The sequence below is a fragment of the Spermophilus citellus genome (genome assembly GCF_964194105.1).
Source record: "Spermophilus citellus genome assembly, chromosome: 6".
Classification (NCBI taxonomy): domain Eukaryota; kingdom Metazoa; phylum Chordata; class Mammalia; order Rodentia; family Sciuridae; genus Spermophilus; species Spermophilus citellus.
In genome coordinates this window covers 32,744,688-32,756,901 of record NC_138187.1, presented here as the reverse complement: position 1 = coordinate 32,756,901, position 12,214 = coordinate 32,744,688, and the positions used below count along the sequence as shown (strand labels likewise).

The window sequence follows — 12,214 nt, the reverse complement described above, 5'->3', positions numbered from 1 at the left end:
TTCCACAGGACTTAGTTGTCCAACTTCTCCTCCTCCCCAGTCCAACTGGAAGTGACTCTTCAGTCCTTCCAGTCCCCTGTGTGTCTCCTTTCAGGACACTAAGCACTTGGGACTCCTGTTAGGATTAGTCATACATTGCTTAACAATGGGGATACCTTCTGAGAAAGGCACTAGGCGAAAATGAGAGAGTGCTCTTGCACAAACCTAGGTGGCGTGGCCTAGCACACACCCGGGCTGCTGGTATTTACATAGCGCATAGCTTATTGCTCCGAGGGACACGATGAGCAAAGTGATGTGAAATTAAGTCAAGCCAAAGAGAAACGAGGCAATCAAGACAGCAGTAAACACAGATGCATGAGGCTGCTACCAGCCTAACATACATACTGCTTCACAGAGAACTTTTTTTAAATGTGTACAAGGAGTGCACTCCAAAATAACCATGAAAGGATTTTTAAATTTTTAAAATTTCTTTGGTACCAAGAATTGAACTCAGGGGCTCTCAACCACTGAGCCACATCCCCAGCCCTTTGTATATTTTATTTAGAGACATCGTCTCACTAAGTTGCTTAGGGCCGCCCTAAGTTGCTGAGGCTGGCTTTGAACTTGCAATCATCCTGCCTCAGCCTCCTGAGCCTCTGGGATTACTGGTGTGCACCGCTGCATCTTCACAAATAAGTGAACAGCACATTGCATCACTGTTCCATTGGCTATAGTGTTATTAGGTTGCAGGAGATTTTCAGCCACACTATTATCTTATGGGAACACTGTCATATTTGTGATTTAACATTGACTGAAACATTATGTAGCTCCTAACTGTACTGTGTAGGAGGTCCTCTTTTTAGCCATAGAATAGTTTCCTGATTCATCTTGGCCTTCCTCTCTTCGGTACCTGGCATAAAGCCTTAATGACAATAATAGTGGTTATAATAATAATAATAATAATAATAATAATAATAATAATAATAATTCCCCTGATTCCAAACTTTCTATATGTCAAGAACCAAACTAAACATTTTATACATCATTCAGCTCTATGCTTATGACCACTGACTGCACCATCTTGCAGATGGCTAAACAGCGAGTGGAGAGGTTAAATAAAGACTATATGGCCAGGCATGGTGGCATATACCTGAAATCCCAGCAACTTGAGAGACTGAGACAGGAGGATCACCAGTTTGAAGACAGGCTCAAAAACTTAGTGAGGCTCTCAGCAACTTAGTGAGACCCTGCCTCAAAATAAAAGAAATTTTTTTAAGGGTAGGGGTTGTAACTTGGTGGTAAAACACCCCTGGGTTAGATCCTCATAATAATAATAATAAAGACCATATGGCAAAGAGTCTGTTCTGAACTCCCTGGAGGAAAACAGACCTCTCCCCATTCAGGGTGTGTCTGACTCTAGAGCCCACACCCTGTGCAGTGACCCCTTGGGGTAGCCCTGCAATGGCAGTGACCCAACCTCCATGGTGTGGAATAAGAAGCCAGAAGTCTTGTGTTTTTCTCCGTCTGTTGCTTGGCAGGAGGCCTTCGATGTGCTGGGCTTCAGTGCAGATGAGAAGATTGGGGTCTATAAGCTAACTGGGGGGATCATGCACTTTGGGAACATGAAGTTCAAGCAGAAGCCCAGAGAGGAGCAAGCTGAAGTGGACACCACTGAGGGTAGGTGTTGGGCTGGGTCTGTACAGGGGCCAGGCGGCTGGTGGCAGGAGTTCTCTGCTCTCCCAGCTTGATGGCCATTTCAGAGACATGTTGGAGATTCTCAGGCTCTCTGATGGCTGTAACCAAGGCATTCCCTGGACAGTCAGACATGGATCTTCTCAGAGAGGCAGAAAGAGTCAGAGTATGATCCCAGTTTCTATCCCCTACTTTGCCACTTGACCCTGAGAAAGTATGGAAACCACCTAAGATCTTTGTTTTCTTTTTGGCAAAACAGGGTCTCCCCCATGCTCCCTTTTCTCCTTCCAAGACCACACAGGAAGGTACTGGATGTCTCCTGGGCTTGATGCCATCTTCCTTTCACTCATTCACTTTCTCCATCTCCACTCAGTGGCCGACAAAGTCGCCCATCTCATGGGACTCAATTCCGGGGAACTCCAGAAGGGCATCACCAGGCCCCGGGTCAAAGTAGGCAATGAGTTTGTGCAGAAAGGCCAGAACATGGAGCAATGCAACAACTCCATTGGGGCTCTGGGCAAGGCCGTCTATGACAAGATGTTCAAGTGGCTGGTGGTCAGGATTAACAAGACCCTGGACACCAAGATGCAGAGGCAATTCTTCATCGGGGTGCTGGACATTGCCGGCTTCGAGATCTTTGAGGTACGCCTGGCCTCCTGTTTGGTTTCTGCTTTGAGGCGGCCATCCTTTTGTGAGCTCCCCTTCATCATGGTTGTCTTGTTTCTTGCCTGGGAGCCTCAGGGATGGGACAATCTCAGATTGCCATTGGATCTCTGACTTTTGGACTCTAGAAATTTCCATCTTGTTTCTATGAAGCCAAGTCATAAAGAATGGTATAGACTATGGGCTGGGGCTGGGGCTCAATGGCAGAGTGCTTGCCTTAAATGTGTGAGGCTCTGGGTTCGATCCTCAGCACCACATAAAAATACATAAACAAAACAAAGACACTGTGTTCATGTATAACTTAAAAAAAAAAAAAAAAAAGAATGGTATAGACTTAATGGATAGAATGAGTAGGTGCCAGAGCTGACATGTCCTGGTTCACAAGAGCTGATTGTTGAATTTTCAGGAATTTCAGGAATTCTGAAAGTTGACATTGTGTTGATTGCTTGAATATTTACCTCATAGACACTGACAAACACTCAAAATCAGAGTGTCTTCTGGTTTAAGGGACAGGACTAGCTTTATCAGTATACTATAATTATTATATTTTTGGATATTGAGGATTGAACTCAGTGGCACTCGATCACTGAGCCACAGCCCCAGCCCTATTTTGTATTTTATTTAGAGATAGGGTCTCACTGAGTTGCTTAGTGCCTCGCCATTACTTAGGCTGGCTTTGAACTTACAATTCTCCTGCCTCAGCCTCCCAAGCCACTGGGACCACTGTGCCTGGCCCTACAGTTATTTTTGTTCACCATGTGGGCTAGAGTCTAGGTGCCTGGGATTCAGGTCTCAGAATTCCCACTGCAGAGAAGGGGAACAGAATCACATCTCACTGAGCTGCTGGGACCGTGATCTGGTTGGTGTCAAGGCACGCAGGGCCGTGCCTGATTCTGGTGGGCCTTCCATGCATCCTTGCTCATGCATGGCTTCCTCACCCACTCCTGGGAGCAGCTCTCTCTGAACCTGGGCTGATGACCTCTCTCTGTCCTCCCACCACAGTTCAACAGCTTTGAGCAGCTGTGCATCAATTTCACCAATGAGAAGCTGCAACAGTTCTTCAACCACCACATGTTCGTGCTGGAGCAGGAGGAGTACAAGAGGGAGGGCATCGAGTGGACCTTCATTGACTTTGGCCTTGACCTTCAGGCCTGCATCGACCTGCTGGAAAAGGTGACCTGCTTCTCCGAGAAGGGGCTTGGAGAGAGGCCATAGCCCTAACTGGGACATGACTCAGGAAAGGATGTCACTGGGGCAGACAGGAAGGTGGCAGTTGGCCTTGGCACAGTTAGTAATGACCTCAAGAATATATATTGTTTATTTCAATGTGGAAAAAAAGATAGGAAAAGGACATAACAAAATTTGAACAAAGTCTGTTCATAGTATTATATTCATGTTAACTTCCTGGTTTTTATCATTGAACACCTGGTGTTTTAATTCGCATTAGGAGGGGTTGGGTCAAAGGTCTATGGGAAGGCTTTCTGTTATATGTGCAACATTGCAAGCCTGAAATTATTTCAATGTTAGAAGTTTTGATGTTGTTGTTGTTGTTGTTGTTTTTAAAGGAAGGGAGAGAGGGAGGAAGGGAAGGAGGGAGGAGGGAAGGAAAGATTGATTCTGTCTCCTAGGCTCACCCTCGGCCAATTGTATTTAGGCATCAAGGCAACCAAGGGTCTCCACCATGGGCCCAGCCTGAGCCTCCCAGGAGGGTAGACTGTGAGCACAATCCCCGCACCGCTCAACACCTACAAATACTTTCCTGTTCAGCTATCCCAGAGCCTGAACTATCTTCATTCTTGAGCTTTGGGGTTAGGTGTTGCCCTATTTCATCAGTCCTCTTTTAAATCCAGACCCCCCTCCCATGTATAGGGGGCAAATGAGGTCCCTCACAGCATTTATGAGCACCTCATTTTGTGTGAAAAGAGACTTAGAACAGCATGAGGCCCCTGGTAGAAAGAGATAAAAAAGAATCAAAAGAAGGGCATTAGGTGTCATTGACTTCAGTATTTTTCTGAAGGTCAAGTGTGCCCAGGGCCACTGTTCCCATGGGTTAGCTTTTGAGGAGCTCTCTGGCCCCTTCAGTCTTCAGTCTCCCCTTCGGTTGGATTCAGTGGATTCCAGCCTCCTTCGTGTCTAAATGGCCGTAGTGTTTGAAGATGAGGACATGGAATACCAGGAGCTGTTCCCAGCTGTCATTGCCTAGAGTTCTGCTTCCTGGCCCTCCACATGGGTGTCTGGTTCATCTCCACCACTAGTCCCTGGCCCAATACCAGTGTGGTCTCTTTGGGGTTCTGTGGCTTCTCCTAACACCATCCTGTCCTCTTCCCTCCTAGCCCATGGGTATCTTCTCCATCTTGGAGGAGCAATGTGTCTTCCCCAAAGCCACGGATGCCACGTTCAAGGCAGCCCTGTATGACAACCACCTGGGCAAGTCCAGCAACTTCCTCAAGCCCAAGGGAGGCAAGGGCAAGGGGCCTGAGGCCCACTTCGAGCTCGTCCATTATGCAGGCACAGTAAGTTCCAGCCTGGTGCCTCTGGGACCACCTTCTGGCTGCTGGCCACCCCAGCATTTAGGACCTGATCTGCCCCTCCAGAGGTTCCTTCCATGATGTATAGGGGTTCTCAGCCAATTAAATGGACTCTGGCTCTTACCTCCTCATCACTAGTCCATCAGAGAATTCCAAAGCAATCCAGCAAAGGACTGGGGATCAGCCAGTAGATCATGCCATCAGACCTACCAGGGATGCCACAGTATCTATGGCCCTCAGTCTGATGGCCGAATGTCAGTCTTGGCCAGAAGTGACAGTACTTTACCTTCCATGAGCCCATGAATTACTCCCAACTGAATAATTTGTCCCTCTGACAGCAGGTAGCAGCCAAACCAATAAGGCGACTTCTGTAGAGTAGCTTTTTTACTCATGACAAATGCAGTCCTTGGGAAAGAGGGAAATTAAGTGCAGTCAGGACTCAGGTTCTGTTTGTATAACTAAGAGGGGTTGTAATGTTCGTCCAGCCAGCTTATAAGAACATGTCTAATTTCCTAGGGATTTTGATATTGCTAGAAGGGCCAACACTCTTGTTACCAATAGAGTTTGTTGGGCCTCTTGGGTTTAACTGCAGGGAAACAGCTGCCTGAGGATAGCACTGTCAGGAAAGCCATGATTGCATTGGGCATCAGGGCCAAGATTTTATATCATCAACCATAACAACACCAATTACTCTCAAAATGGATCAGGCTGATACGTTGAGCAAACAGCAGGCTTGGAGCCAAATTGCAGTGCTCTGTCCTCGCCTTTCCCCACTGAATGAGAAGAGTTCCATATTTATAGCAATGAAATATTTATTTAAAGTCGAGGCCCTAGAATAAGGCACTAAGATGATTAATGTTGATATGCTGAATAGGAGTTGGAAAACCCAAAGGTTGGGGCTTCTCATCTACTTTCTTGAGTCTTCAGTGCTCAGTGGAAGGATCTGGGGCCACATGGCAAAATGGAAAATGGAAATTAGTATGTGTCCAATTACTTGCATATATGGAGCCCCCAATCCTGGGGCTGCCTCCTTCCACCAGGCAATGAATGACCCTACAGCATTATCATAGGGAACATATGCTCCTCAGAAAAGAGATACCTGAAGCCTCTGGAGAGATTTCTTCATGTAGGTCAGGATTCCTCCTGCCATGGCCATTCACTCACAGCAAGCCCAGAAGACCTGAGACTAGGGGAGGCTCAGTGTGGCTGTCAAAGGTCACAGCCCAAGAGAGAGTAGCCAGGGAGTCCTGGTGCATGGGCAGCACTGAGAGATGGAGTGTCCTAGACAGACAAACTGCAAATGCCCAAGAAACCAGATAACGAGGTCCCCAGCTCAGACTGGGACCCAGCCATCCCAGACACCATGAAATGCATCAGGACAAGAACCAAAGCTCCAAGAGAGGGGACAGAAGGCTGGTCCTGGGAGCCCATAGCAGGCAGAGCATTAGGTGGAGGTTCCAGGTATAGGACCTGGAAAGGGGAGGCTGGGCCCCAAGCTTACCCACTGGCATTTGCCTCTCCCTCCAGGTTGGTTATAACATCACGGGCTGGCTGGAGAAGAACAAAGACCCCCTGAATGAAACAGTGGTGGGCTTGTTTCAGAAATCAACTCTGGGACTCCTGGCCCTTCTCTTCAAAGAAGAGGAGGCTGCAGGTATGACTGGCCTTTCCTGATGTCCAGTCTTCCTGGTCTGTTGCCCTTTAATAGCCAAAATGGGGAGAAAGAAATAAAACTCTGTGATTCAACTCTTGTTGAATGAGGAACGAGTAAATGAATGAATGACAAGAAGCTCCAGGTAGGCCACGGGTGATCCTACAATAGAAAGATGTCGAAGGGTGGAGCCTCCATCAGCTGAACTGATCACTGGTCCTGCATCAGCTCTAGGCAGAACGATGCTGCTTTGTAAAAGCTGACACCCAAATGCCCTGTGCTTATTTTTTGTTCCCCACTCTCTTGTCTGAAGCAAATGTCAAGCCCAGCACTGCTCTCTAGCCCCCATGTAGCCCAAAGGGGAACATCCCAGGTGGAAGCTGCCCCAAGGGATTGCCACTCAATTAGGCATAAAATGCCAATCCTCTTGGGCTCAGTGACATTTCATCACCAATAAGCACATGCTTCCTCCTTCATGGGAAAAGTCTCAAAGACCTTGTGCCAGTCCTAAAGTACAAAGGGCTATATGCTTTTCTGGGGGAACAGCATCCCTCTGACAATTACACCACAGTCAGCCCATCTGCCCACTCCTTGGTAGATTTCATTTTCCTGGTGTCAAGGGTTTTACCTCATTTAATCCCATGAAAAGTCTCTTTTGTGGGGGTGGGGGGAGATTGAACTCAGGGCACTCCACCATGAGCCAACCACATCCCCATCCCTATTTTGTATTTTCCTTAAAGACAGAGTCTCAGTGAGTTGTTTAGTGCCTTGTTGTTGCTGAGGCTGGCTTTGAACTCGTGATCCTTGTGCCTCAGCCTCCCGAGCCACTGGGATTACAGGGGTGTGCCACTGTGCCTGGCCATCCCAAGAAATTTTTTTTTTTTTTAACTTCAGAAAATGCATGTGCTTTGGCCCAGAACACTTAATGGTGCTACTGGCCCCTGTGCTGGGTACTGATGCAAAACATGCTTGTCTCTTCCTCAGCTGGAAGCAAGAAGCAGAAAAGAGGGTCCTCCTTCATGACAGTCTCCAACTTCTACAGGGTGAGTAGGTGCTGCCCAGAGGCCTCCTAGAGTCCAGTGCCCCTATCCCTCCCTTTCAGTGGTGTGATGGTCTAGCTGCTCTTTCACAGCCAAGGGCAGTTTTATTTCATTTCTTTGCCTTTGAATGGAGAGGGGTCTTATTTAAGGAGGCTTTCTTTCTTTCTTTCTTTCTTTCTTTCTTTCTTTCTTTCTTTCTTTCTTTCTTTCTTTCTTTCTTTCTTTCTTTCTTGTACAAGGGATTGAACCCAAGGGTCCTTAATCATCCCCAGCCCTTTTTATTTTTTATTTTGAGATAGGGTCTCACTAAGTTGCTTAGGGCCTTGCTAAATTGCTGAGGCTGGCTTTGAACCTGCAGTCCTCCTGCCTTAGCCTCCTGAGCCACTGGGATTACAAATGTGCAACACTAGACCTGGCTTTTTTCCCTTCCAAAGAGGCCACAGAATCATAGGATCACCAGATGGGAAAGACTTAAAGAGGGTCCTGTCCAATTATATACTTTTCAGACTGAAACCTGGAGAATTAAAGGAATTTTTACAACATGGCAAACAAAGATATCAATGCCCAGTCCAGGGCAGTGGTATATGCCTGTAGTACTACCTACTCAGGTGGTTTACCAGGTAGGAGGATGCCTTGAGTCCAGGGAGTTGGAGCCAGCCTGGGAAACACAGAAAGACCCTGTCTCAAAAAAAAAAAAAAAAAAAAAAAAAAAAAAAAAAAAAAAAAGAATACTAAGATATTAGCGCCAAGACCTTGTGTCCAAGAAGTGACTGACAGGACTTCTGAGCTGGCCACAACTTCCACAAAGTTTGGTCATTACTGGAAATATGTGACAGAGTGCAGATGTACAGTCAACAAGGAAAGGCTGAGTGAAGACTTCAGTATTTCCCAAGGTTTAGGCTGCCCCCGAGTCGAGTGGGCCACCTCACCAGTCACAAGCCATGGAAAAGGGGCCCTCTGTTGGGGAGGTTAATAGAAGGCAGGATCTTGCCCACTCAGACCCTGTGGTCCTTTCTAATACTGAGATCCTACGTGAACCAGTCCTGGGTCAGGAGAGGCCTTGTTTCTGAGAAATCATATCCCCTTGGACCTTGAGAATAGCTCTGTCCAACAGAACTTTCTGCAGGGGTGGAAACGATCCCTTCAACACTGTCCAGTATGATGGCCACTAACCCCATGTGGCTACTGAGTACTAGAAAAGTGGCTGGTGTGACCTGAGCACTGATTTTAATTTTAACTTATTTAAACTCCAACTACTTCTGAGTGTGAACTGCCCAATAATACCAATGCTGAGTCTTACTTCCTGTTTTTCTTTTTTCTCCATCCCCAGGAGCAGCTGAACAAGCTGATGACCACCCTCCACAGCACTGCCCCCCATTTTGTCCGCTGTATTGTCCCCAATGAGTTTAAACAGTCAGGTACATGGTGGGGTCATGTCTCCCTGCTGAAACACCGAGGGTCTATGAAGTTAGCATTCATTCCCAATTATGTCCACCTTTAATCGCCAGGGCTGATGAGGACCAAAGAAGGCTCAGAAAGAATCCCCAACAACAGTTCATCCAAAAATCATGTTCTAGCTGCTTTATAAAGCAGAATGGTGACTACCCAGCCAGAAATCACAGTCAGGGAGTAAACTTTAAGCACTGGTTAAATTGTGGGGGATCTGGGGACCCCCTGGACAGTGACAGGAGAGGACTGGAATTGACAGCATAGTTGTCTAATTCAGCTTCCTTGGGTGGCAAGGACTGGACTGTCTCACCCCAAAGCAGTGACTTTCCATTCTGTGTTTCCTCTCTTGGCAGGTGTGGTGGATGCCCACCTGATCATGCACCAGTTAGCTTGCAATGGTGTCCTGGAAGGCATCCGTATTTGCAGGAAGGGCTTCCCAAACAGGCTGCAGTACCCAGAGTTCAAACAGAGGTGAGTGGTGTGTCTCCCTGACGCCTTGCACGCAGAGCTCGGTGTTTGAGGGATTGACTAGCAGATCAGTAGAATCCCGTGATAGCACTGTGGACTCCCTGCCTCGTTGTCGCTGCTTTAGTGAGTGTTGGCCCAACTTTCAGCTACCAGCGCCTGTACTTCTTAGGCTCCTGGAGCCTGTTTTGCCCCTCCCTGGAAGACTGAAAGTCTTAGGAATTACAAAAGACTCAGCTCCCTCCCGCTCCCAGTGGGCTAAGTCTGGCTTTCAGCCAGTAGCATACTGGAAAAGGTTGAACAAGGGTTCTTCAGGTTTAAAAAAGAAGTCCCAATAGGTAGGAAATTTGATGTAAATTTCCATGGTGTAAATACTGGCCATCTTCCTCAGTAGCATTAAGATCCTATTGCCCGGGCTGGGGATGTGGTTCAAGCGGTAGCAGGCTCGCCTGGCATGCGTGCGGCCTGGGTTCGATCCTCAGCACCACATACAAATAAAGATGTTGTGTCCGCCGAAAACTAAAATAAATATTAAAATTTTCTCTCTCTCTCTCTCTCTCAAAAAAAAAAAAAAATCCTATTGCCCATTGAGACCCCCACCTTGATAACATGGCTTTCTGCCCACTTCCCGATATTACCACTTACCAAATAAATGACTTATACTTGAATTTTTGTCTGAAGGTCTGCACCTGGGGAAACTAAGCTAAGATCCTCACCTTAGCGATGACCTTCTTCCACACCACAACTTCATAGAACATATGGCCACAGATGGAAGGATCACAAAGATCACTAGATGTCACCTTGTCATTAGAAGTTCCTCCCTCTAAAGTTCTCAACTGGGGAAGGACTTGTCCACTATCACAAAGGAGGCTACTGACAGTTCAGGAAAAGAATGTGTCCTCTGCCTGGGCCAGTGCTCTTTTCTGTACTCCCAGCTCTATCAGGAAGGAAAGGACTTTGGTTTCTTCATTTCTTGGAATACTTCTTCTAGGAAATCCCAATGCACACCAACACTTACCCCCAAGTTGTAGCCCTTGTGCCAAATTCTATCATCCATCTGCCTAACCTGGACATCTATAAATCAAGCCTAATGCCTGTCTGTAAGACTCTCAAAGATCAGTGGATAATGCATGGATGTACTTTGTGTGCTGCCCATTTGGGTATGATGATAACTACCATCCTCTATCTCCTGGCAGGTACCAAGTGCTGAACCCCAATGTGATTCCCCAAGGGTTTGTGGACAACAAGAAGGCCTCAGAGCTGCTTCTTGCAGCCATCGAACTAGATACCAATGAATACAAAATTGGACATACAAAGGTAGGTGTTCTGGTGGGTATGTCCTCCTAATACCCACTCGGCTTTGCCCCAAGAAGGTGGGCTTCAGAGTACAAGCTATAGCTCAGTTGCTGGGCAAGCCCCTCAGCCAATAAGAGCCTCAGTTTTCAGCTCTGAAAAATCAGAGCTGACAATACCAGTTTCACAGGATTTGGGGTTATTAGTGGCAGCTCACATAGAACCCAGCTCAGCACAAAATGGTACTCAATCAATGGTAGGATATTTCTTAGAACTGTAGGAAGTCCCAGTTTCTAAAAATAAAAAGGGCCTATCAGAATGGAGGTCCTGGATCTGATGGAGCATGGCAGTGTGTGTGGGAAGGGCCTGGCTAGTGAAGCCCCATAATCCCAGCTCACCCACATGGGGAGTCCCAGTCCCTGAGCTGGCAGGTGACTCAGGCAAAGTGGCCTCCTGATCCTGAGTCATGGGGCCTGGGCCACCCTGTGTCTGTCCCGTTTCCTGCTCTTCTAGGAAAAAAGGAAAAAGTCCTGTCAGAATGGTGAGGACCATTCAGGTCAGTGGTACAAGATACCCATCTACAGTGACCTCACCAGACTGCACCCCAACATGAGTCAGGAGTACCAGGCTCAATGCCTGCCTCTGTGGGACCACAAGTGGATCACTTCCTTCTCCAAGTCTCATGTGTGATTTGGGTCTGATGTGGGAGCTTCTAGCCTGCACAGATCTCCAATGCATCCGGTCACTCTATGAATGCTCGTAGAGCACCTATTGTGTGCCAGGCAAGGTTACAGACTTGAGGGATCCATGATGAGGACAGGATGAGTCTCCAGCTCCCTGGGCTTGCTTTACAACATTGTGTGTAGATCTGTAACACAGCCAGAACGGCTTGCTCTGGCCTCCTTTGTAATTCGAATGTGCTGTGTGTAGCTACACTTGAGGTTTTGTCACAGAATCATTGAATACTTGAGCTGAAAGAACCTTGGATACCAATGTGCCACTCCTTTCCCCACCCACCTTTGACAGATTGGAAACTTAAGAAAGCCTGGAGGTGGGGGTGGAGGCAACGTCACAGAACTAGGCAGGACAGTAGGCATCTAGGCCCATGTGGCCTAAAAGCCAAAATCTGACACAGTCACTTGCTGAACAAACAGCTGTACCTTGGTTCCAGAGAAAGGCAGGGCTCCTGGAGACAGCTTTGCTCCCCAAAGACCAGGCAGACTCTGGCAGCAGGGGCAGAACAAAGAATAGGATGGTTCTACCTGTAGACTCTTTCCCTGTCCTTGGTGGTGGCTCACGTGGGCCCCATGCCCAGCCACAGACCACATGCCCCCAAGACCACACCTCAAAGCCAATTAGTGTTGAAATATCAAGAAACACTTTATGACACCAAGATCAATTTCTCTGTGCTGTGATGTCTAGCTTATTAGGAGGAGTTTCTTGAAGAGTGGGGG

The 12,214-nt window shown here is 47.4% G+C and overlaps 1 protein-coding gene across 1 annotated transcript in view; it reads left to right on the top strand.

Annotated features, from left to right (window-relative positions):
* Window positions 1-12,214, top strand: part of MYH16 (myosin heavy chain 16) — a 62,661-nt gene that overhangs the window by 14,470 nt on the left and 35,977 nt on the right. Inside the window, exons 11-19 of the mRNA XM_081298560.1 lie at window positions 1,518-1,656; window positions 2,045-2,313; window positions 3,337-3,507; window positions 4,668-4,847; window positions 6,390-6,516; window positions 7,498-7,556; window positions 8,884-8,971; window positions 9,356-9,473; window positions 10,664-10,784. Coding sequence (XP_081154686.1) covers window positions 1,518-1,656; window positions 2,045-2,313; window positions 3,337-3,507; window positions 4,668-4,847; window positions 6,390-6,516; window positions 7,498-7,556; window positions 8,884-8,971; window positions 9,356-9,473; window positions 10,664-10,784 — 1,272 coding nt within the window. The remainder of the gene's footprint in view (window positions 1-1,517; window positions 1,657-2,044; window positions 2,314-3,336; window positions 3,508-4,667; window positions 4,848-6,389; window positions 6,517-7,497; window positions 7,557-8,883; window positions 8,972-9,355; window positions 9,474-10,663; window positions 10,785-12,214) is intronic.